The sequence below is a fragment of the Marmota monax genome, unplaced genomic scaffold (assembly GCF_021218885.2).
Source record: "Marmota monax isolate L192 unplaced genomic scaffold, Marmota_monax_Labrador192_F-V1.1 WCK01_AAM20220418_F8-fsc00030, whole genome shotgun sequence".
NCBI lineage: Eukaryota > Metazoa > Chordata > Mammalia > Rodentia > Sciuridae > Marmota > Marmota monax.
This window is the reverse complement of record NW_026691988.1, coordinates 14,097,529-14,124,170: the sequence shown is the minus strand read 5'-3', so window position 1 is coordinate 14,124,170 and position 26,642 is coordinate 14,097,529. Positions and strand designations below refer to the sequence as shown.

At 40.7% G+C, this 26,642-nt stretch overlaps 1 protein-coding gene across 4 annotated transcripts in view; it reads right to left on the bottom strand.

Moving 5' to 3' along the window:
- Positions 1-26,642, bottom strand: part of Aig1 (androgen induced 1) — a 242,959-nt gene that overhangs the window by 84,493 nt on the left and 131,824 nt on the right. Inside the window, exon 4 of one of the 4 annotated variants that reach the window (XM_046450581.2) lies at positions 16,724-17,412. The exons of the other annotated variants lie outside the window; for them this stretch is intronic. Within the exon in view, the coding sequence (XP_046306537.1) occupies positions 17,356-17,412 (57 nt within the window). The 3' untranslated portion in view covers positions 16,724-17,355. Of the gene's footprint in view, positions 1-16,723; positions 17,413-26,642 lie in introns of those variants that run through there. 4 annotated transcript variants of the gene reach the window in all.

Genomic DNA, 26,642 nt, shown 5'->3' with positions numbered 1-26,642 from the left:
AGAGGCAATAGAGCTGGCTGACCATGGACTGAAACCTCTGAAATTATGAGCCAAAATCAATCTTTCTTTTAATTTGATTATCTTAGATATTTTGTCAAAGCAGCAGAGAGCTGACTGACGAAACCACCTAGCATCAGTTTTGCCTCTGGAGAGAAATGGACACTGAAGGTTGGCCACGTGGGCAGTCCATGGCCAAGCCCCCAAAACCCTGCTCACCAAAGCTCAGGGGACCTCCTTGGCTGGCAGTACTCCATGGAGAAAGAACAACTGCAGGTCCCACATTTGGACCCTTCTAGACTCTTCCCTTGGCTGACTTTAATTAGTGTCCTTTTCTTATTGTAAACTATAACCACGAGTATAACAGATTTTGGTGAGTTCTCTGAGCCCTTCTTGCAGACTTTTGAGACTTTATATGGTTTTGGGAATCCCTGAACCAGCAATGGGTGTCACAAGAAGTGAAAAGTGAAGATGTTCTTTGTCAACAGTGTTCCTTCTAATTTCACAGGTGGCTAATTGTTGAAGTTCACTGAAAACCTTTTGCCTGAATTCCTCACGTGGTTATTGAGAGAATTATATGTTTTAACACATAAAATGCACAGAATAGAACATGGAATATGCTAGCTATTACTTTATGAACTGCACAAGTATTTACTAATCATTTTTTGCTGTTCAGTACTGACTGCACACCAGTTGAATAGTTCAGGTGAGTCATTGTGCAGCTACCTCTGGAGAGAAAACTGAATGAAATGTGGAGAGCTTCAATAACTTCCTCAGTTAAGTCAATTAGTAAGCAAAGTCAGGACTTGAACCCAGACTCATATGTCTTTCAAGCCTGTGCTCCAGCTGATAAGCTACACTGTCTTATAAAATACCCCTGTTGAAGGCATTCATCAACGGTGCTGCTGTCAGGTTTATAGACAATGTTTGCAAGCTCACAAAGTGTTCAAGAAATGAGAACAACAGCTCTCAGATTTTCAGTTTTTTTCCTTGCAGGAGAGAAACCCTTGAAATGCTACTGTGGAAAAATCTGGAAGAAGACCCCACTTTTGGGATTGCTTCATTGGCTGAGAACACCCTCATCCCAAACTTGTTTATTTCTTTTCAAAGCAATTATCATTCTGTAAGACTCTAGCTTTGGGAGGGGCAATATTTCTTCTTGATTGGATTTTATACTGACATATGAAATGAATAAACATTTTAGTCTCTGAATTAGAGTGTATCAAACTCCATTATAGTATCAATAAAATGAAAGAAGCAGTAAATTTAGTGCAGAGCCTCAGGGGGAATAATTCAAATCACCATGAAACTTCTATATATTCCAAATTTTCACTAGAAGTTGTGTGTGTGTGTGTGTGTGTGTGTGTACTACTTTTGTATAAATAGATGCCATTTCCATACACTTTGCTGCTGCACATATCAAAATGTTAAAAAAGAATGACTGACAATAAGTCCTGCGATTCTTCTCCTCTGGTGAAGGGCACTAATTATTTATGTTCCCATGGCTCTACCCCTCCCCCACCTAGCACATCTTTCCTTTCTCCTTTTCTGTCTTGTTCATTTCAGTCTCTTTCCCCTCTCTTCAGTTTCTTAAAAAAAAATCTCACTTCTTTTTCACTCAGGGGTACATTCTGTACTTATGAAAATGTACCATATTAATAGCAATGTTTCGAGTTGGTGATAATTCCTCCAATTTCAAGCTGCCTGGTTGCCATGGGACACGTTTTTTTCACTAGATTCATCTTTGAGGTGTTCAGTCCCTTTGAAGAGAACTAAATGGCTGTCGTAAACCCCACATGACCCTTCTGTGATTTAACTAGCATGGAACGGGCAAGACCTGGTGCATGTAATTGTCCCAAAATTCTCACTACAGATAATTATTCAAGCCTTTGTTTCATTGTTTATGTAGATTATTTTTTTCTTTTTAAATCTGGACTCTGGATAGTGATAAAACTTATCACTAAAATAGATCTAATAATAACTTTCCATCTACTTTGCATCTTGGTTGTGAGCATCAGATAATATAATGTATGTGAGAGCAAGTGTTTTGCTAACTGTCCTCTAAAATGCAGGAGATTATTATAATATTCACTTGAGTCATGTTCAACATTTGGATGAATAACCCAGAATTCTTTTTCTTTATGTGGCTTTGGGAGGTATGATCCCCCCCCCCCCCACACACACACACACACTAAAAGGGACAATGGCTGCTGCTCCTTCACAATACTAATTCCGTAGTGGCTCTGTTGCAGATCTGTTTCTTCTTCCAGGATTGGATTATGAGGTTAATGTCTGAGTGTATTTCCTTCATAGCATATTTATTAAATGTAACAATTTCCCAGGGAGTGAATGCTAAGTTCAGAGCTTGGGCTATGAGAAAGGCTCCAGTGGTAACTCAAGTTAGGGTTTGGGAATCTCCAGCTGAGAGTCCACACTAGTCTAAAAAGGAGAATTAAATTGATGTACATGATATAAAACACCTGAATGGACATCCAGAACCCAGAACTCAAATCCCCACATTTCCCATCCTGCACAGGGAGGAACTTGGTCAAGTCAGCTCTGCAGCCTGTACCTTGATGCCCATGGTGTTTTTGTGCACTTTGAGTTAGCCACTGAGGGCAAAAGCCTTCTCTTCTCTATATTGCCTATTGCTAGAACCACACAGGATGTGTGCTCTTAGCAGTGACATTATTAAGGTCCATAGCTGTATGATATATTCCCCCATCATCAGAGGCCAGTCCCTAGGTGTGCTGTGAATTCATGGAGCCTTGTTAATGTTTCATGGCTCCCAAGGGGTCCATGTGCCTTATCATCCTACCTGGCAATCCAAAAGGTCAAGTTCTTGACCAGAAGCCTAGTCCCCCTTCAGCCACTGCCCTGCTGGGCCCCAGGCTGGGAAAGCACTGTCCAGGGTCAAGCTATTAGAAGTCCCATGCCTCTTTCTTCTAAGAAGTGAACTTCCCTGTCCCCCTTTCCTTCCAATTTTGCTCTTTTTCTCTAGGAAATCCTCTTTACCTCCTTCAGGAACAGTTACTACACCATCTCAATACCATTGAGCTTACAAATTCTATCATTTTACCTCCTAATACTCTACTAACTGATGATAGGTAGGATTCTCACCTCTGTCAGCAACTGTTTGAGAGCAGGCACTGTTTTATTCATTTTTTTCATTACCAGTACTAACCAGAGAAAACCAACAGTTTTCAACTCATGGGACACCTGTCATGATTTGAGAGGATCTGGCTGGAGCCTTGAAGTGAGAAGGATTTTGATGCCAAATTCAGGCTTGGCAGGAAAGAGTGCTGTGATTGATTAGTTATGGTCTGCGTTGGGAGCCAGAGAGGTGACTGAGGTATGAATGCCATGTATGCATCCTTCCTGTGCAGGTTTGAGACTGCCCACTGCATGGACCAGAAGTGCTTTCTGGTTCAAAATGAATGAACATTGAGGGTTAACAGAGGAGACCAGCAAACACAAATTACAAATGCTTGTTTCTGTTTTTATCCCCTGAATATCAACTCTGTCCAGAAAATCTCTGTCTCTTAAGCGTTCCTTTTCTCCTGCACCCAGGGGATTTCTATTCCTGATCTACCTTCAGAGGAAGGGTAACACTTCAGAACCATAACCAGGGGCAATAAAGAATTCTTTTATTTTCTTAAGCAAGTCATAGAAAGTCTTCTCCTTCCTCTACTTTCTTACATTGATACTTTGAAGATACCTATGTTAGCTCTGCCTATTGCCAAATAAAATGTACAAGCTTATCTGGGGTGATATAATCTCCGATATCTTGAAAGAAGAGATGTCACCTGGTCAAAAGATTCCTGGCATTTTGTATTTTAGGATACTTTATCTGGTTATTTTTAACTGGCAGGTCATTCAAAGAAAGATAAGGCTAGGATTCTAAGCAGGTGTATAATTACAGGAAGCACCTTGCCAATTCCAAGAGTGCACAGGCTTTCTCTTTTGGGAAAGTCTTATCAGTGTTATTTTTAAGATTTCATTTAGCATTACAAGAATATCACTCCTGATGACCCATCCTGGAGTGGCTTCTTGAATTGCTTTAGCCAAACTGAATATCCTAGATATATCTCCAACTCCACAGTCAATAAAGCTTTAGTATCTACATAGGCAACTGCAAGTTTTCCTACATAATCAACTTCTTGATTATTAAGAACTGAAAAGTAGTTGGACCTAGGATTATTCTAAAAGAGATATGAAATGTATTTGTGCAGGATCTGGGGAGTAATGAAAACTCCTCCAGCCCAGCCTCAGGGACCAGCTCCATTTCCCCCACAAACTGTATATAGATCTAGGATGGAAATAATGCTGGCAGAACACAATAACTCTAATGGGTCATCCATCCAGGACATCAGATAGGCACGAGGCCCAGGAACAGCATTCTGCCTTCCACAGACCACATACAACCTGGTGTAAGAGACACATACCCCAGGACAAGTGCTAGCTTCTTCTCAGGGACATAGTCTCAGCCATCATGTCACATATAGCTCTTGCAGAGGTGCACAAGACATTGCACTTGTATGAAATAGATATATTCTGTAGTTAGTTAATGGGTGCTAAGTTGATCTTTCTTCATTTTTGCAATTTAAAAAAAAGTTAAATTTTACCTGTAGGTGACACCATTTTTGAGATTTCTTGGGCACACAGTGGCTCAACACATGGACTTAGGATTCTCCTAAGCCATCCTTCTAATGGCACTGGGTAACTTACTGATAAGCAGCTGGGAGCAGTGATATGTACCTTTATTCCCAGCAATACCAGAGGCTGAGGCAGGAGAACTGCAATTTCAAGGCCAGCTTGAATAACTTAGTGAGACACTGCTACAAAATAAAATGAAAAAGGCTGAGATGCAGCTTAGTAGTAGGATGTCTCTGGGTTTAATCGCCAGTACTAAGAAAAAAAAAATAGCTTTTAGTGATAATAGGATATTATCACTAAAATAGATAATAGACTATTATTATTCTATTGCCTATTATTCTAATATTCTATTATTACTGTGATTATTACAGATGTATTAGCACGTCCTTGGAAGTGAGTTTGGTTGTGATATGTGATTTGGGTTCTATTTTCTTGTATTACATAACGGCCCTGCCACAAAGTCCTAAGTTGGTTTTCCCAAACTGGTGACTGGAATCCTGTGTTCTGTCTGAGATGTGGCTGCTTTCATGTGCTAGGACTGTTGCTTCTCCTGGACTAAGTTAATTCTCCCCACTACCACTGCTATTACTTGTGCTCATTCTAAGCTGGCACCTCTGCCTGTCTCCTTTACTCTGGAGGAAGAGAGATACTAAACAGATCAAAATTTACCTGCATGACCAGGAATCTATTTCTTAAACATTCTGTGCTTTAGTTTCCTCATCTACATAAATCAGAGAAAATAATAGGACCTACCTGCTAGGGTTGTCCTAAGGATTAAATGAGTGGATATTTGCAAATTCCTCAGTACAGTTCCTGACACTCAATAAGCACAGTGGGAATACTTGTTAAATAAAACGGGATGAAATGAAATAGAAAGCCCTTGTTAGGAGGTGTAGCAGCAGGGCTGCATGGAAATACTCTTTTCTTCATTCCTTTCATTTCCTTTGTCTCTCAATGCTTCAGCAGAGAAGTGGCAAGATGGTGACAGCCCAAGTGGGGTTTGCACTTGCAGAAAACGCTGTCAAGCAAGTCTGGTTGAGTCAGGGAGGCAGCCTGAGGGGTGAAGGGGCTCCAGGAGACTCTAAAATAGTTCAGTCTGCCTGACAAAGGGGCAGGGATTTCATGTAGGGATTTGGGCCAGTTCTGGGCTAAAATAGTGTTTCTGAAGTAGGACCAGAGCTTGTTTCCTTCAGGGTTCTCTTGAGCCTTTGTTAAAAGTGACTTTAATATTTTCTTTGCACCTAGCACAAGATGAGCTGTAGAGGCTGTTTGGTTGTTGCTGTCATATTGTTTCATATCACTTTTTTAATGTCCTCTGAGAGTGGATACAGGTCCTCTAGGAAGCTCTGCAAACACCAGGTCAATGTTTGTAAAGGAAAATCTATAGAAATCTAAGTAATTTCTCCAATAAGCTAAGAGCAAAGAGGAATGCGTATCATTTCCACCTGACTAGTAACTAACTCTTGGTGGAATTCTTGAAACCAGATACTCAGAGTGTGGTCTGCAGAGTGGAGACTGGCCACTGGTCCAGCGCCATGGAAAGATGAGTAGAGGAACAGAGGAGAAGCACTTAGAAACTCCATCAGCAATTCTCCCACTGAACCTCATCATACAAAAGATGGAGCTGAAATGTTGCTTACTTGGTTTTCATATTCATTTCTTTTCTTTTTTTTTTTTTAGTAATTCTCTTTTTATTGTATTTTGTAAATAATTTTGGTTCATGACAGATTGGAGACTAAAAAAAAAAATACTAACTAAATACCAAACATGAAAACAAATGTTCCTTCACCACTGATAGTTTTAAGTGTGAGGAAAATTCTAGCAGTCACTTGGTCAAGAGACAGGAATTAGACAAAGTGGCCAAATCTGTGATTCCATAATTTTCATGATCCTGGCAAGAAAGGGGAATCTGCTGTTTATGTTTAACATAGAAACATGAATTTGTTAAAGGAAATATTTTTATGAAGTTTCAGCTTCTTTCTCACATGTAAATGTTAAAGTCAATGGACTCACTCATAATATAAGTCCTTATGTCATAATACTATATGGCCACATTAATTTCTTACAATGGGGCTTGTAGTGTCAGGTTTAAATCTCAATCTCAATTCTCTCACTACCTAACTGACCTCAGAGACGCAGCCCCTATTTAACATTTATAAGCTGTCATCAGCTATAAAGTGTGAATGTAATGTCTAACTCCTAGGGTTGCTTCAAAGCTCAAGTAGTTAGTACTTGTATATCTTCACTACTTGCCAGGCTCAGAGTAATGCAGAACAATACTACATGTATACATTTAATTCTTACAATGACCCTCTGAAGTGGTTAACTGTTTCTATTTTTCAGATGAATAAACTGAGGCACAGAGAGGTAAAGTGACTTGCCCAAAGTCAGTCAGAAAGCAATGAGGCTGGGGTTGAAACCCAATGGGTCTGTCTAAGGAGTCTGTAATATAAGTCCTTATGTCATACTCTTTTTGTTGGTAGTTTGATAAACGGTTGCTCCTTCCTCATTTAATCTCTTTGTCACTGTAGGCGGTTTAGGTAGTAGCTCAGTTCTACCTAGAACCTCCTGTGTTATATTCACCCAATAATAAGGAGACATTCTTTCTCCACTTCCCCATCTGTTGATACATTTCAGAGGTTCTCATCAGGTACAAAACCTGAGCCAGATATGATTAATACACTCAAACCAGGAGACCAATTGGTAAATTCCTGTTGCTTATGTGGTCAACACAGAGGTCACCACTGGCCACCTTCACACTTCACTTATTCAATCATCCATTTGTTCAACACTCAGTTTAAGACAAAGACTGTGTGTTAGGTCTGGTGCTTGGGCAGAGGTATGACGAAGATGTAATGGTGCACACCCCCCCTGTGAAGGTGTGAAGTTTACTGGGTAAGATGGACCTTAAATGTGATGTGAAGGTGAGAAAGTGAAGAAACAAACAAGATCACTGGTAAAAGAGGTGGGGAACGGAGCCGGGTGTGGTGGTGCACGCCTGTAATCCCAGCAGCTTGGGAGGTGGAGGCAGGAGGATTGCGAGTTCAAAGCCAGCCTCAGCAACCGCAAGGCACTAAGCAACTCAGTGAGACCCTGCCTCTAATAAAATACAAAACAGGGCTGGGGATGTGACTTAGTGGTCTAGTGCCCCTGAGTTCAATCCCTGATATCCAAGAAAAATAAATAAAAAGAGATGGGGAATAGAATAAGAGTCCTTCCTACGTTCCTTAGGTACTGCTTACCCTCCGTCCAGCCCACAGTGGCTCCTCAGCTCTTCTGCAAGCAGCCGTGTCTAATTATCTACCACCTGCTCATTCTGAAGTCACACCCACAGTCTCTCTCAATGAAGGAAAAGAGCACAGCTTTTCTGAGTAGTAGTGGTGCAGGTTCTTAGGGTCCTGAAGATTTTATCACTGATAGCTACTGAAAGAGATTCAAAGGACTTGAACTTCTGTTATGAGGTTCCTCTGGACTAGATTACTGTCTCCTATATTTCACTGAGTGTGTCTTTTCCTTCTTCAGGGTCCATCTCAAATGTCATTTCAAGTGCACTCCTCCCTGTATCACTGCCTATCCCATTCTGAGCAGAATCAGCTGGTCCCTCTAGAGGGTTCCAGCTGTTATCTGTGTGGACCATTGGCAAAGCCCTTACCATACTCCAAGTACTTTCAGAAATGCATAGATATCCAGAATTTCTGCCTGTGAGTGGACGTGTCTCAGGCATCTTTGTGTCACAGTGCCCTGTGTAAAACAGACACCTGGATGACTGAGCTTCTTTCCCTCAACCTCGTGTCCACTTTCCTGGTAGTACTTTTACTGTGTTTAAATTGAAAATGAAAGGGAAGTTGTAGCTGGCCCTTCTCCATTTCAAATACAAGATAGTCATGGGGCATTCACAGGGGTCTCCCTAGTGGCGATCTTATCGTTTGCTTTTCTCTTTTAGGGACAATTTCCTCTGGTAACAAACTCTTTGTGGACAACAAAGGTTTTGCTCCTGAGTATATCCTTCCCAGTGTTAAAGCGTTGAGTAGTCTCACCCATTACGGTGTTTTTTCAAGGGTTTTTCTAGGGCCAAATGATACTAGAGTGTTTGCTTCCAAACCCAACTCTCCATGACTACTTACCCTTCTCCTTGCAAATTCAACACAGGTTTTAAAGAGCTGGCAAATCTCAGGACCTTAGAGAATGCAGAACTCACATACTCAGATCCAAAGGGTGAATTATGATTGGCATACGTCTTGACATATGACCTGGTTCTAACACATGAGATAAAGCAGGAGGTTGGCTGGGGGAGGGCTCCTTTTCCAGATTTTTTTTTTTAAAATACACGTGCCACAGCAGGAAGAAAGTCTTTCCTCCTATGGCTTCTTTTCTGCTGGGACACTGTTGTAAGAAAATAATACTGGGAATATCAAATACCATTTTGTAACCACAAGGAAATGACTGAAGGTAAAAGGGCAAGATACCAAGCAAGATGGCAAATGAGAAACCTAGCCCAAACTGGGTCCTTGGTGGCACTGTTGAGCAACTGAAATAATACCAGCAACATTTACCCTTTGACCTCTTAAGGTCTTAAAACTCCTAAGTCTCAAGCCCTTGGCCATCATGTTTTCTGCTACTTGTAGACAAAAGCTCTCTAGTTGATGTACTTGTGGAACTTCTTTTTCCTCACTGCCTCACGAACCCAGATTACCTCTTTCTTCTTTTCCCACATTTCTAAACCCTCGCCTTCTTTCAAAGCCAAATTTGATTAGAGTAGAAAGTATTTTTCCAGAGCCGGAAGTAACTTTATGTATTATCTACTCAATAGATGAAGAAACCAAGAGCAAGACAAGTTCCAAGCCTGGCCAGGACACACATGCCAGATACTCGTGCTGGCTCCCAGCTTTCGGATTCCTAACCTGAGAGGCCAGAGACACTGGAAAACTGTGAGTTTATCATATAGCAGATCAGGGCTACACACCATACGTCCCTTATAAAGGTTTATTAAATGAATAAATGTAGCCCCACTACACTATAAGCTCCACAAGGCAAGACCTCCTTATCATTGTGTCCTTAGAGCCCAGCACAGCACACAATACTCAGAAGATGCTCAAAAATATGCACTGGGTGGAGAAGAGCATGGGAATTGCTAATAGATGTATGATGCCACATTTAAGGCTTCAGGGTTTAATTAGTCAGTGGAAGGCATTGCAATTCAAAGCACTGGATTATTAATGTCAGGGTGGGGGCAGAGTACAAGAAATTCAAACTCTTACCCTCTGGATCCAGGCAGTTGGGCTTAGTTCCAGGTCCACCACTTAGCAGCATGGTCATGGTAAGTTCCCTGACCCGTCTGAGCCCCAATTTCCTTAAGTGCAAAAGCAAAGATACTAACAGTACCTCTTTCACTGGATTTCCATGAGAATATTATGATTGTCTATTTTCTTGGTAAAAATAAAATTTCTCCAGGAGGCATGAAAAGGTATGTGGTTCTGAACAGATATTTAGGCTTTCTTGATGCAAATGAGTTTCACTCAGGGATGTTTTTGTGGGTTAGGTGGCTCATTTTGCTTAGTTTGAGGAGGGAAAAAGCTAAGCAGATGGCCCAGTGACACAAAGGACTGGAGCCTACTGTTGCTAGAGGTTGTAAAAGTGGAACCCCACGGCTGCCAGCTTGGCTGAACTTCAAATGAGTCCCACAAAGAGTTACTGGCTCAAAGGGAGCAGGCTTGGGTGTGAGGTTCTCTAAAGTGCAAAGGGCAACATCGTTAAACTCAGGGCAGCCTGACTCAGCGCTGGGTCCTGGCCACAGGCAGGACAGGAAGAGGGGGTCAGGAAATCGCAGCCAGTGCCCCTCATGGAGGGAAGCCAGAGACTAAATCCTTTGAAAACCCCTGACTCCAGAACAAGGACAAATTACCAACAGATGGCATGAGTCACAGAAGCGGAGTCAGAATGAGGCATCCGCAAAGGCACGGCAGAGGCCCTGCCCCGCTGGGCTAGCCGGACAGACGCAAGTCCTGGCCCAGATGGCTGCGAAGGTCACCAGGAGGGACACCAGCCGTACGCACTCCACTCCTGAGAAAAGCACAGCCTGTGAAATCCACTGAGGCTTCTAGGAGCAAATCAACCCAGATGTCCTGGGCAGGTAAGACCTCACACTTTGGGACTTATTACGAGAAAATAAAAATGTGATGTGGTTGAGGATGTGCTAGCCCCAAATACTTGACGCTAAAGGTATCTGAGAAAATGGAAGAAGCAGGATGGTCATCCTCATGGCCTCTCCCCAGCCTCTTCTCCCCTGAAGCACGTCATAATCTGATTGGTTTCCTGACCTACTTTGAACCAGGTGAGAAGACCCTCATTGGAGAGATGCCCTCCCTATTCCCAAAGCAAAATCACGTTCTTTTCGTTCAAGACAAGGTGAAGATGTTGCTGTTTCCTCCAATACATTATGTTAGGTCATATTTTTTTTTTTACTCATTCATATTTCACAACTATCTACCCTTCAAACCTAATGTAAAAAATTATACATGTTTAACTGTTTCTTTCAATTTCTTAGGAAGGCTCTTGTGACATGAAAAACTTGTAACATACATTTGGATGCTTTTCTCTTGTTAATATATGTCTTGCTATGGGGACTTCAGCCATGTACCTAGAAGTGCATTTAAGGGGGTGGGGGGGGAGGAATTTGGGGTGGATAATCCCTTTGCCACACTCCAAGTCAATCAGACTGAAATTCATTTCATCCTCACCTCCCAACTGGTTTTAACTCTTGCTATGTGTCAGGCAATATTCAACACCAGTGACTGAGTCATGAAAGGCTACTTTCTGAATGAAAGGTCCAAGCATTTCTCTCCGAAACCACTGTTAAAGTTTGGCTCAGGTTCTGTCTTCTAATTCCATTCTATTCTTCCCCCTAATCAGGGTCTGAGTAATCACTCCCCCTGTTCCCCCCCAAAAAAAGCATGTGAAAGCCTCTGTTTAAGAAAATAAAAAGAACTCAGCCAGGTAATACTGGCTGGCTGAATTCTTTTTTTCCCTTAGTATTTATTTCTCTAGTAATTAAGCCTTTTCTTTCTGTATAAAGACAACTCCTAGTCAGCCTCAATCAATATGTTCTTCTGTTTTGAAACAAAGCTCTCCTAAAAGGACTCTGATGCTCCCAACCAGGTGGGGGAAGTTGGAAGGATTTTCTCTTTTCTTTGGGAAAGCCCCTTAGGGGTACTCAGGGCCTTATCACTAATCACTCTAATCTATCTTTGAAAGAAGGCAATTGACAAAGCTACAGGAGTCAACCTCAGTGGATGTAGTTTTCCAGAGAAAATTCACTTTTCTTCCTTTATGAATGTTTGTGTAATGAAAAGATCATAAAAAGAAATCTTTTACCTTGGAAAAGGCTAATTGCCTAGCATTTTACTTAACAGTGGGGAAAATATGGTCAAAGTCCAAATCTCCTCCTCCTCACAGTGACACTGTCCACCCCACTAGAATGGCCAGAGTTGCGTGTGTGTGTGTGTGTTGGCATGGGTGTCTTTCTGGTTTTCAGAATATCCTCACCCACCCATCAAGCACCATGGACAGATGCCAGTCAGGCTACCCACAGTATCTAACTCAAAATGAAAAAAAAATGTTTTAAATAAATAAGGGAGACTTTTCTAGTAACTTAACATCTCAGTAAACTAGGCACATCATAAGAAAAAGTGACAGTCATTCACATGTGACATGGCAAAATTAAGGTGATTCCTCAACTACTCACCCTGGCCATCTTTTCTCTCTCATTAAACCACCAATCATTCCCAAATTTCCTGGACTCTGATTTGAGCAAAACAAATTAAACCAACCCAGGAGTTGGTTTTGAAACTTAAGAAATTTTAGATTCAAAAAAATTAGGTTTAAATGTTAAGATTTAAGAAATGGTTGCAGGGCCATGCAGAGCCACCCCTGTGGTTCATGTCCCTGGTGATGGTCATCTGAATCACTTTATGCTTTATCATCTCTGGAGTACAGAGGATGGTGTCTGGTGTGGGGCAGACCAGGAATGAACTCTGCATACCTCCTCCTCCGGGCATCAGCACCTCCCTGGGCTCCTGTCCTCCAGGCCTGTGGGCAGTTCCTTGTACGTTTCAGTGATTTTAGTTACCATTGTTAGGCTCAGGGGGACCGGCAGAGGCATGGGAGCTCCTAGAGCAGGAGAAAGAGGAGGCACGGCCAGCACGTGGCTCTGCAAGAACACCATCTGAAGTTTCCAGGTTCATTTGCTCTGAACATAAATATCCATTGATGTGTGGCATTTGGATTAGCAATCAAGGGAGCTAGAAGGGTGCCAGAGAATGAGGCAGCAGAAAAGCAGAAGATAACAGAAGGAAGGACCCTGTGAAGTAGACAATCCTGAGAACAAAATGAACTTGGAAAGCTTGTCTTAGGTCCTCAAGGGAAAAGAGTGACAGCTTGACTGTTAGCAGGTGTGGTGAGAAACTATGCAACCAACTCAAGACATTTGCCTTTTTAGAAAAGATCACAAAAAATCATTTTTTATCTCAAAGGAAACAAATTACTACCTAGAACTTAGAGGTAGGAGCACACTAGCAAAGGAGGGATCTGGGACAGTGGGATATTTCCCTTGGATCTACTGCCATCAAGGACAGAAGTCCTGCACATGTGTATGTGGTGGGGCACTCTCACTGCCTGCATGGTGGCTTGTGGATGGCAAGGTCTGTTGATGAGGAAGTGCCATCATGAGCTGTGCAGCCTAAGCCCCACAGTGTCTGCAGTCCCCATGCGGTCTCTCTTATAACCTGATATTCTTTGCTCCTCTTCTACCATACCCTTAATTCTCACTAAGGCCCAGAAAAAGATTAAAACTCATGAAACGCTGGAAATTAAAGCTGTGTACTACTGCTAGTGTTTATGTGAAAATTCCGTAAGCACAGAGAAAGACTTTAAACAGCACTGCTTTTCAAAGTGCCTCCCCAATCAGTCCTTCACATCATTGCTGACATAATCTTTCAAATCCACAAATTATACCTATATAAAGTGTTTCAAAGGCATCAAAGGCTCCTGAATGTGTTCATGATTAAGTCGAGACTCCCCCATCTTGGCATCCAAGGCCTTGCCAGTCTGGTGTCTGACTGTATCTCCTTTTCATCTTCCACTGGTATCCCACACATCCAGGGCTATAAGCACATCAAAGATCTCTCAGCTTATTTAGTATTCTGGGCTTTTCTTCTATCATCTATACCTGTGCTGTCAAATTCAGTAGCCACTAGACACATGTGGCTAATGAGCACTTGAAACATGGTTGATCCAAACTGACAAGTATTGTGGATGTCAAATATAAACTATGTTTCAAAGATTTTTATACAAAAGAATGTGAAATATCTCATTAATAATTTAAAATATTTATTACCTATTAGATTATAATATTTAGGATTTATTGAGTTAAATATATTATACTATTAAAATTAATTCTATGCATTTCTTTGTACCTTTTGTTTAACCTGGATTATATTTGTGGCTTGCATTATATTTCTGTTGGACAGTGCTGGTCTACACAGAATGTCCCTGCCCTCAGCCCAGGGAGCCCTTCTGCACTCTCTCCATGACATCACCTGTCTTCATCCTGTCAGGCTCAGTTTAAGCATCACCTTACATTATGCCTTCTATGGTAATTACCTCTTCAGGTAAAGCTTGATTGTGTTCCTTGAAAGGAGCTTCCCTAAACTGAGTTCCTTGAAGGTAGACACCCTTTCTCTGATAGTTCTACATTAGGTACTACCTGCCATTCCATGAATGCTCCCTTCATTAAATAAGTGCCCTTTCAAACATGGACACTGGTGATATTCATTCATGTATTCTCTAACACGTCCTTAATGGGCACTTATTCTGCACTGAGCACTATAAAAGTGAAATATTATAACCAATTATATTTCTATAATTTATTTCATTTGACACAGTAATAGTACATCCAGAAACTTTTAAGAGACATCTGCTGGGTGACCATTCATTAGTTTCAGTCCTGTTTTAAGTGAGGAAACCCAAGAAGTTTAAGTGACTTTCCCAAGGTAAACATATGTGATGTGACTAAGTCAACACTAGAACTCAAGAAAGGGAGATGTGAAAGTTAATTGGATATTTAAAGGAGCAGCCAATATTTCTTCAATTCAATACTTCTGAATTGAAGGGCAACATGATATAAAGCTGGATATAAGCTGAGGAGTCAAACTTTCTCCTGTTGGTAAACATTTAGAGATTTCACATATTTAAGAACCACCTGTAGCATTATTTACTTAGTATTAAAAATGGATTCTATGCTGATTCACTTAATATTCTTATCATCCTAGCAATAATATCCATAATTGATATATACATTATATATACAATATACATATATACATTATATAATATAATATATATATTATAATAATATAATGTATATAATTATACAATGATATAATATATATAATAATATATAGTATATATATATATTATATATATATAATATCCATAAATGATATATACATTTTTAAAATATAATATAATGGTAAATTACTTTATTAATGCATAACATTCTTAATATATAATAATTAATATGTAACATTACATATGATAATTTTACTTTAATATATACTTATATTTTTCCTAATACATAGTAAAATTAACATAGAAGTAAAAAAACATTCTCCACTATGCCCCTAAAACCATTTCACTATCACCAGGAACAGCCATATCATCCATTGGGAAACTGCTATAGACGGTAGGGATTTTCAATACAGAAGTCACATAATCAAGTTGTTGTTTTAGATTTCTAGAAACTGATCACTTAGACTTCAGATGAAAGGAAGGAGGGTGATGGGATAAAAGCTCTAGTTAATAGTAAGATAAGAAAAGCTCTGAGAGCTTAGAATCACATTTTCAATTACCTTTAAATAAAAGAATACTAAAGATTAGGTAATGTCCTACAGTGTCATTTGCTATCTCTGAATGACGAAGCCTTGTAAATGGGGCAAACTGCACATCAAACACTGTTGTACCACATAAACCAGCAAAATTCTTCTTTGGTTATAGTTGAGGATCATTTTTCTAAAACGTCCAAATACCAGAAGCATCCAAATCAAATTATTACAAAAGGCCTAAAAAAAGTTAATCAAATGATCATTGTTTGATCAGTTGAAATACAAATGATGAATTGGCAACCTCATGATGATGGCCCCGCCCATTTAGGACACTATTAGCTAGTGACATCATCACAGTCTCGAAGTGAATAAGGGTGTAGTAGTATTAATGATCACTTACATGTCCTGGGGAGTTTTAGAACTTTAAATTGCAAATGTTAAAATGTACATTACATGTTAAAATATGCCTTTCCCCAATTCCCAACAAGCTGCACTTATCTGTCTGTGATAGAACCTGAGAGAAAGTGGACCAGAACTGATAATGGGTATTAGGGATGCTTCACTGGGATTCCAACCCGCCATGTGTTAGCTGTGAAATGTTCCTTCCACAGAAACTATAAGGTGATGCAAATGGAACACAATTACAACCAGCCGGTGTCAATGCCAGCCTTAGGACTTGAGTCTCCTCAGGCTAATTTCTTTATGGAGCCAAAGGTCTTCAAACACCAGTGGTGAGGGAAATTGCTGTAAGTATTTTGTTCCAATTGCAGGAACCACAGCTGCTGTTTTCAAAGAGCCTTGAGGCCATGTCTGAGGGTCTCCAGAATGAGGCCTTGTTCCTATTGGAGGGCAAGGCCCCCTTAGGGTCACATTATGCTTCCTGTGCCTGGGAGCACCACAGATCCTTCACCTGGACCAAAATCTGGGTTTCTATTATGGCACTGGCCAAATGGTCTTTGCCAGACATCCCTCCAAATGATGGTCACAGAGGCCACTTCTGCCTTTTACAGGGAATAAGAAATGAACTCTTAAATGGAGAGTGAGTTGGCGTTTCACACTTGACATCTTGAAAATGGAAAGAGCACATTTTTAAAAAGCTAGCTCCACACCTACACAAGGAGGCAGATAAAGGTTACTTTTGTTTTCCTTGTTCCCCAGACCACACCCACTTTGGGACCAATTAATAACACTGGTGACAATTGTTTCTTTATTTAGTGCTGAACTTCCAACAATCCCAAGTCCAAGCCCCTGGACCCCTCTCATTTGCACAAGTGAAGGTGGTTTGGATGTCCCTAATGACTCCTTCAGATCCTCTTTCTGGCTGCTCAGCTGTCCTCTCCTTCCAGGTGGCCTGTAGCTGGTTGATGCTTCAGCCTCCTACAGGCTCTCCTGGTTTGGGTTTCTGCTCCACTATCATCATGCCTAGACGTGGTGGTCATGGAAGCCATCACCTTTCCCAGTTCCTGGTGAAGGGAAAGCCTTACCTGGTCTCTGTATCACTTAACCTCATCTTTAACTTGGTCACAATTGATGAGACCAGAGGTGGCTGCTTCACTCGACACTAGTCCAGTCTGTATGTAAACAGGCCTGGTGCAAAAAACAAAGTAGCCTGTGAGATTCTACCGCAGGCCAAATGTGGTCACAGCAGGTCGTGAGGAGGAGTCAATGATGAGAACGCCAAAGCCAAGGGACAGAGCTGAGGTTCTCAAAGTGTGTTCCAAGGTGTGTTGGGGTTCTCTGGAGACAGTGTAGGGCTTGATGCAGGGATGAGAAGAGGGCCACAGCTACTGTCACTTCCTCCACTGCAGGTTAATTTATATCAGCTTTAAATAGAAGATGCTGCCTGCAGAAAGAATTTCGTTGCTTCAAGTGTTTGAAGTCCCTAAGGAAGAGGCAAAGATAGAACCAGGGGAGGTTAAGGAAGCTAGATGACAGAAGCAAACTAAGGAGATGTAGCAGGCCTGGGAGAAGAGCTGAGTCACATCAATACAGATCAGAGTGCAGACACCTCTGTTCTTCCTGAAGCTGACTCCTCCGTGGCCCCAGCTCCTTCTGGCTTGTGTTGGGTCCCATTGAAGGTGTGTCTCTCCAATAGACTGCTGCCAGCCTGCCCCAGTTCCTCCAAGACCTGGTCACTTAAGGCAGCCCAGTCTTAGGTTCTGCATTCAAAGAACCTTATTAAAAGAATCCTAACGCATGTGAGGGTTCTCCACGTGAAAACAATGTAGCCCAAAGAGATCACAGCCCTTTTGGCTAACCAAAGGTCACGGCTTCTATGCGGTTGCTGAGATACTTTAGGCCCTAGAAGTTGGCCTGTTTGGTTTTTTGTTTTGCTTTGGTTTCTTTCAACTTCACAATCTCTTGGATCAAAGAGTTTAGAATTTTCCAGGTTCCAGACTAGAAGATAAATACAAGGAAACTGTCACTGTTGCTTTCTAAAGCCTTCTTCCCAATGTCAACTGAGCCAAATAGGGTAAAGGAGGGGTAGGGAACAGAGACACCTGGGCAGCCACGATGGTGCCTCTTGCCAGGCATCCACCCCATGAAGAGGGCCCTGGCCATGCCTGGCAGGTTCCCACTGCACCTCTCAACACTACATTCCTACCTTGTCTGCAAGCATTTGCTGTCAGGTTGACTGACTGGCTACAGGTGAAATGCTTGTTTTCTGAGACAAACTTCCTACCTCTGAGAATTCCAGTATCTTTGCCAAGAGTCTTAATGATAGAAGTTTAGACAGTGAATTCTGTTTTTTGTTTGTTTTGTTTTGATTTTGTTTTAGGGCATTAAGTTAGCTATGGAAATAAGATGCATGGTGGCCTTCCCTGACATCCCAGTTCCCTATGAGGGAATGTGAATGAGCTACCCTCCGGGGTCACTCTATCAATATTTTAATGGCCACCTAAGTTAAGTAGGGTTTCTATATAATTTTCATAAAATTATGCTAATTCTGAGGCCTGAGCATTTCAAATTCAATAAAAGTTAACTGCCTGTATTTTCACTTCCGAAAACCCATGCTGGGATAAAAGTGGGGTAAAAATATTCACAGCAGTTAAAAGAATTATTTGAGCAATTATCCAATGCAAAGAAAAAGATCTCTAGGATTAAAAAGTTTAGGAGCAGGGGATCTAGAACTGTTGCTATCAGGTAAGACCAAGCAGGTGTGACTCTTCACTGCACCAGGACACTTTTGTGAGAAAAACGAGTGGATAAATGTTGAAACACGAGCCAGAAGATGGTCTGCTCCTCTATAGCACAGTCCCCGGGATCCAGCAGCAATTACACATAGTCTCTTTGCCAACAGGCAGCTTTCTCTTAATGAGATCTGGAGCAAAAATTAAAATATCACCACCACCAAAAACAACCACAAAAACTAATAAAATCTATTTCTTTAACCACAGATGTTTTCTTTAAAAAAAAAAAAATTCTAGCAGCTCAGGAGGCTGAGGCAAGAGTATCGCAAGTACAAAGTTCAAAGCCAGCCTCAGCAACTTAGCAAGACCCTAAGCAACTTAGTAATACACTGTCTCAAAATTTAAAAAAAAAAATGGCTAGGGATGTGGTTCCGTGGTTAAGCACCCCTGGGTTTAATACCAGTACCCAAAATATAAAAATTTTAAAATAAATAAATAAATAAAATAAAAGGACTGGGCACGTAGCTCAGTGGTAGGGCATCACTAGGTTCAATCCCCTGTGCCACAAAAACAAAGAAACAAACTTTATGTCTTAGAGACTATATGACAGTTGCAAAACGGATATGCGGAAACGGTCTAGCCCTATTTCTTTAAAAAAAAAAAAAATATATATATATATATATATATATATATATATATATATAAATTTCCATCAACTGGGACAAAGGCAAGGGAAAAACAAGACAAAATTTCCTGCACATTTTGGAGTTTGGGGGAAATCAGTGAAGTCAACCAACTTTAAGTATTTTCTGATATCCAAGTTGTAAGCAAATGCCCATTTTTACTATATACATATGTCAAATTTGCCTTTGAACCAATTATTTTTTCCTAATTATGAAATCATTTTTTTTTCGTGGAAAGTAAAGCTAATTTCATCAATTAGAAGATGCAGGAAAACATCTTGTGTAGTTTTAGAACTACTGGCTTCATGGTTATCTTAATTTAAGCAATTTTAAACTTTGATTGATGATTTTAAATTTTAATTTAAAAGAGACAAAAATAAGTGAGAATCCATGTCATAGTCTTTAAAATGTTTGGTCACTCAAGGAGGCAAGGGCAGGATTTAATTACTGGAGGGGCAAAAGTGACTTCCATTCACTCACTTATTCATTCAACAAGCATTTACTGAGTTCCTCTTATGTTAGAATTGAGGCCAAGAAGCATGAGCCAGATCTATTTGCTGCCTCCCACTCCTTTCTTTGTGGGCTGCCTAAGATATAATTACAATAAAAAAAACAGAGCACGAAGAGGTCTAGGAATGAATAAAACAAGGTTAGGTGAATTGAGGGGGAAAGGGAGATGGGGAAAGTTTACATTTCTGCATGAAGGACTGAAGGGATTTGAACAGGTAGAGGCAGAAGGAAGGTTCCACTACCCAGGAGAGACAAGGGCAAAGGTACCAGGGAGGTCAAAGCAGCTGGGAAATGCTCATGTTTGCTTAGAACATGGTACGGATAAAGGACAGTGCTGGAATGAAGCATGAAGAAATCTACTGGCCCCCAACAGGAAGTCTTTTGCATGCCATCCTGGTGAGTCTTAACTTTAGTAAGTGTGTCCGGGCAGTTGTTAAAGGGTCTTGAGTCAGAGAATGGGTTGAGAGAGATGGTTTCAGAAGATTAACCTGGCAACAGTACAAATTACACATGGGAAGGGAAAAATAAAAGGTAAGGAGCTCAGCTGGAAGAATGGTCCTGCCTTCTAAGAGGGAGGGACTGAGGACATGTGGGATGGGAGGAATGACGATGAGAAACAGTCAAACACAAGCTACAGAGAGGGAAAGGGAACTAGTATTTATTGAGGACCCAATGCATGTGACTCACAATACTAAATATGCTGGAGGAACACACGACCTGATTAGCTGATCTGAGTTTATCTTTTTTTTTTTTTTTTAATTTTTTTAGACATGGAAAAATTAGTCTGGCCACCTTTACTATCTCAGTGTGGCCTGGTTTGGATAATGTGTTACACCATCATGTACTAGTTTATTTTATTTTTTGCAATACTGGGAAATGAATCCAAACAATCATTTAATTTAAATAATTTTTCTATTTTACTCCTTAAGACAGTTTCCCACTTTACATACAAAGGATCTAAAGATTTGAGAGAAGAGTTGCCTAGTGGCATGTAGCCAGTGTGTGGCAGCATCTGGATCTGAATCCAGATCTATACAGGTCCCAAATCCATGGACTTTCTACTATCTTCTGCTTAATGGCTTTTATGGTTTAGATATGAGGTGTCTCCAAAAAGCCCATGGGTGAGACAATGCAAGAAGGTTTAGAGGTGAAATAATTGGGTTATGAGAAACTTAACTGAATCAACTTAATAATCCTCTGCTAGGGATTAATTTGGTAAGTTCTGTAGGCAGGCAGGTTATGGCTGGAGGAGGTGGGTCACTGGGGTTTATACTGTGTCTTGTTGAGCAGAATATTCTATCTGCTTCCTGGTGTGATGTCTTGAACTGCTTTCCTCTGCCACACTCTTGTGCCACACCCTCGGGCCTTGAGGAATAGAGCCAGCTGTCTACGGACTGGGACCTATGAAACCATGAACTCCCAAATAAACTTATCCTCCTTTAAAACTGTTCTTGTCAGCCGGGTGTGGTGGTGCACACATGTAATCTCAGCAGCTCGGAGGAGGCTGAGGCAGGAGGATGGTGAATTCAAAGCCAGCCTCAGCAAAAGAGAGGTGCCATGCAACTCAGTGAGACCCTGTCTCTAAATAAAATATAAAATAGCACTGGGGTTGTGGCTCAGTGGTCCAGTGTCCCCAAATTGTTCTTGTCAGGTCTTTTGGTCATAGCAGTGAAAAAGCTGACTAAAAAACGGTAGATACGTTCATTAAAAGAAATACGGATGTCATGGAAACCAAAGGAGGGTAAAAGTGCGTTCTGGTTTGGATGTGTGGTCTACAAAGCTCTGGAAGGACACTAAAGCAGTTGGAGATATTGGCTGGAACTCAGAAGTGGAGTCACACTCTCGTTACACATTTGTGAGCCTTCCAGATCAACAGATGCAGGAGTCAAAACCCCAGGACTGAATGACATCTCCAAGCATGTGACCACAGGACAAAGGTCGCCTGCAGTAGCCAGGCAGGTTACACAAACAAGTGAGGAGCACCCAGGAGACACTAGAAAGAGATGTCTGAGCATGTTCGTAATTTCCCCTGGAATGATTTGCAAATTTAGATAGAAATAAGATAATTATTAAAATAATGGCCTATTTCTTAATTAAAGCTGGTGACTAATTTAATTTTAAAGAAATCTCCATTTATTTATTAAAATAGCTATTCCGTTATAGAGACAAGGCTCATTAATAGAACAGAGAATTATAAATTGTAATGATTCAGTTTTTGTCTACCTTTTCATCCTGGGACTTCAAACGAGAATTTATTTAAAAATAAACCCAATTGGGTTTTATCAATAATATTAGTTTCATAAAAGTATGATAATAGCAGTATTCTTACTGTCCTAAACACAAATATAATTCAGACACTATTCCCATAAGCATGTAGTAGAGGGTGGGAAGAGAGTCAGAAGACAGGGGAAGGAGGGGGGGGGAACATTTTAAAGTCAACATCCCTAGATTTCAAATTCATTTATCTTAGAACAAATTAATTTACTAACGAGAACTTTATGAATCTTGTCATTGCTTTCAACTGAAAGGTAAAATTCCTGCAGCCTTCATGGGCTTAAACCAGGGATTCTCAAACTTTTCTCAGCATCAAAACTACCTAGACTTATTACCTGGAAGACTCATGACAGCACAGATTGCCACACCTTGGAACTTATTAGTTCAGGATATCTGGGAGAGGTTATGAGAATGCCTCTACTCCAAGGCCAGGAGATGCCAATGCTGCTGGCCTGAGGACCACACTTTGAGAACTGCTGATCTACACACCAGTGGGTATGCTAGACAGAGGCTGGCTTTTGCCATTTGCAGAATTACTGTGGAGCACAAACATCCAGTAAGGCCCTGTTTCTCATGGCACTCTGGAAAATGATTCAACGACATGGCTTCGAACACAGGTCCAGCTTTTTGCCTCATTGTCTGTGTTCTGAATCCAACCTAGTTTAATATTTTGGAAAATGTTACCCTTTTCTGTACCGAGCAAAGTAAATATTTTGTCAGTTGTTAAGGATGAGCTGCATAGTAAGACCTAACGATGTATCCAAATTCAGCAGGAAGGCATGGAGCTGCTTTGGAACTTTTTACAGATTGTGATTTGTAATGTATTTCAGGAGCCAGCAGAAATACCAACCACTTGATCTACTAAGAAAAGGCTGAATGAACCTTTTCACAGCAGAATATTTTTTTTCCATACCAACTCTCATTATATTTGGCAAAGAAAGGAGAAAGGGGAGACCAAATGCTTTTCTGTCGATAGGATTTCATAGGAGCATTGTTCTCATATGAAGAACTTAGGAGCAGAGAGTTTTAAAACTGGAAGAATTTTTTAGCAATCATTTTGCTTTGACGATTAACAAAACTAAGACCCAGGGAAGGTCAATGTCATTTGCCAGCGAACCAGACGGTGGCAGAGCTGGAGCTGAACTCACAGGGCTCTTGACTCCTAGGTCAATGCTTTTCCTACCACAACATACCACTTCCCATGTGAAACAAATCATAGTGAATTGATTTAAAAACAAACAAAAACTCAAATACTACTGATGGTGTATCTTATGCTGTGCTTTCCTTGAAACTCCTAACCCAGTTGGTTACTGACAGATGGAGGAACAGAGAGAAGGGAGTCCTGGAGGGTCCTTTTCCAATCTTCCATGCTGAGTACCTCCTACCCTCTTTCACTACGATGATTTGGGTCTCTGCAAGGTACTGTGTGGGCTAAGAAATGTAGAAATATTATGATGAAATTCACATTTTGTCAAGGAACTATCTGGGAAATGGCTTAGATATGTCCCCCGGAATTCATTAGTTGGGAACATAATCCTGAAAAGTCATATACTGATGGTATTTGGAGATGGGTCTTTGAAGGTAATGAGGACTAGATAGGGTCATCGGGTTGGGGCCCATGTGGTACTATTAGTAGTTTCAGAAGAAGAGGAAGAAAGGCCAAAGTTAACACATCTGTCTCACCATGGGATACCCTCTGCCACATTATGAGGCAGCAAGAAGACCCTCTCTAGATACCAATGCCAGACTCTTGAGACTTCCCAGCCTCCAGAACCATGCGCCGAACAAACCCCTATTCTTTACAAATCATCTAGTCTGTGATATTGAGTTATAGAAACAGAAAATGGACTAAGGGAGGATACACAGGGGGTAAGACAGCTTAGAGCCACCAGTTGCACACATTTTATATATCAATGAGAAATCAAAGCTCTCAGGAGCTGAGGAACTTCTGGGCTGTTCACAGCCTATCCAATGGTAGAACTAAAGCCTGACCACAGATCTTTTGGCCTGTCGCATGTTGCTATTTCTACCTTATCTTTCTGTCTACTGTAGTACAGTGTGTTGATTTAAGCCAGAAAATTACATGCTTCACTGTGAGTCTAGATCCAAAAATACTGAATCTGCACAGCAGCAAGAAAGTAATATGGTAATCACAGCTGCTAACATTTTTGAGGTGCTAACTCTAGGCCAGACACTGTTCTAAGTACTTTACATGGACGACTGCATCTGATCAGTCATATCATGTGGAAGACAGAATATTAGAAAGTAGGAAATGGAAATTCAGGTTGAAATGAAAAAAAATGCACAAAATAACAACAACAAAACCCATGTTATTTTCCTAGGACATACTACTGTCTATTAAATGTGACGATTCTAACTTTCCTGTGTACATATATGAACTCACCACAATGAATCTCCACATCCATGTACAACCATAAGACTGGTATCCTAATTAGAATAAGATATACTCCTTGTTTGTATAAATATGCCAAAATATACTCTACTGTCAAGTATAACTAAAAAGAACAAATAAAAAATGTGATGATCCAAGTAAGGGATTTAGAAGAGTTGTTAACTTATAGAACACACTAAATATTATCACATTTCTCTATTTCTTTCTGTGGGACATAATAAAAAATTTCAATCTAGGGGGCTGGGGTTATGGCTCAGTGGTAGAGTGTTTGCCTAGCACATTCGAGGCCCTGGGTTCAATCCTCAGCACCACATAAAAATAAATAAAAAATAAATATTGTGTCCAACAAAAAATAAATATTTTTAAAAAATTTCAATCTAGATAAAAGTTATGAACCACATAAGATTCCAATACAGGTAACAGTCTCAGGAATCAGCTGCCACCAGTGGAGACCACAGACCACAGGGTAGTTAGGACTTTAGGACTCAAGTGTTCTTAAAGGACAAAAGCTGAAGGCAGAGACCACACTTTTGTTTTTCTGTTCCACAGAATTGAACAGATTTGTATCGGCCTTTGTTGTGAGGAGCTCATAGTATGGCCTCAACATGTCCCTGTCCATCTTTATCACACTCAAGTTGGAAGGGAGAGTGAATAAGGTATGTCACAAGGGGACAGCTTGCAAAGACCAACCAATCACCCATGCTAGTGGTGAGAACTCACTTTCCTTTATAAATGCCTTATCGACTAGCTAAAAAAAGGAAAGGAATATCATCATTGATTAAGGTGAAACAAGAACAGTGATGCTCATTAAGGCACCATGGCAATTAAACTGCCTTGTAAATTACCTGCAATGCTTACTGGTGCTTGCACACCGGTGAGAAACTAGGAATCTCCACACCTAGTGAGCCCTGCTGTCACTCATTTCCTCTCCAAACTGGAAGCTAGAAAGTAGTTACTCTATTTTGTTACAAAGGGATAAACTGCAAACAGTGAGTAAAAGATGCCTGAGGGTAGATTTCAACTCAAGATAAAAACTTTGAAAAAATCGTAAGTATCCAAGCCTGAATGTGCTGCTCCCTAGGATACCCTGTGTTCTGCAGATGCAAATGATCAAGGAGAGGCTCAGTAAACACTCACGGGGTGAACAAAGATTGGCATCACAATTTTCATCGTCATTATAATCATTATTAGCATTCTACCAGGTAGATACAGGCACATTTGAGAGTTCAAAATTGTTTCATGAAGAAAGGCCAAATGGCAATCAAGAAATGCTTTGAGGTCAAACTTGAGTTTGAACCTAGGTTCTATTACTGTGAGTCAGCTTTCTATTGCTGTGACAAAACACCTGAGGAAAACAACTTACAGGTGCAAAGATTTATTTTGGCTGATGGCATCAGAGTTTCTGTTCACTTGGTTCCATTGCTTCTGAGCCTTTGGTGAGACAGAACATCACAATGGGGAGCATATGGTGAAGCAACACTGCTCACCTCATGGCAGCCAGGAAGCAGAGAGAAAAGTGAAAAAGAAAGAGCCCAGGGTCCCAAAACCCCTCCCAAGACATAATCCCAATGACCTGACCTACTTCTTCCAAGTAGGCCCTGCTCCTAGTTTCCATTACCATCCAACAGTGCAATAAATTCCATTTGATGGATTAATCCACCATCAGAGCTCTCATGACCCAATTACTTCCCAAAAGCCTCACCTTTGAATATTGTTGCATTGGGGACCCAGATTTCAAAACATGAGCCTTTGGGGGACACTCTAAATCCAAACTACAACAGTTGCTTCCTAGTGATGTGACTTAGAGTTGTCAATCAAGCCTTTCTACACCTCAGTTTCTGTGCCTGTCTGTTAGAGAAGATAACAAATGCCACTCAAGTTCATTTATTCATTCTCTAGGTCCCTATAAGGCATTCACTGTGGACTAGGCACTTTAAAGGGGGTTGGGGGTTGGATGAATGAGCCAAGATCTTTATTTTCCTTGCATTTGCATTTGGGGGCATGCAGATGGATTCGGGAAATATGCAAGTAAACATGAACATAATGACTGGACTAAATATTTATGCAAGCAATAATTAATACTGTGAATAAAATAAGACGA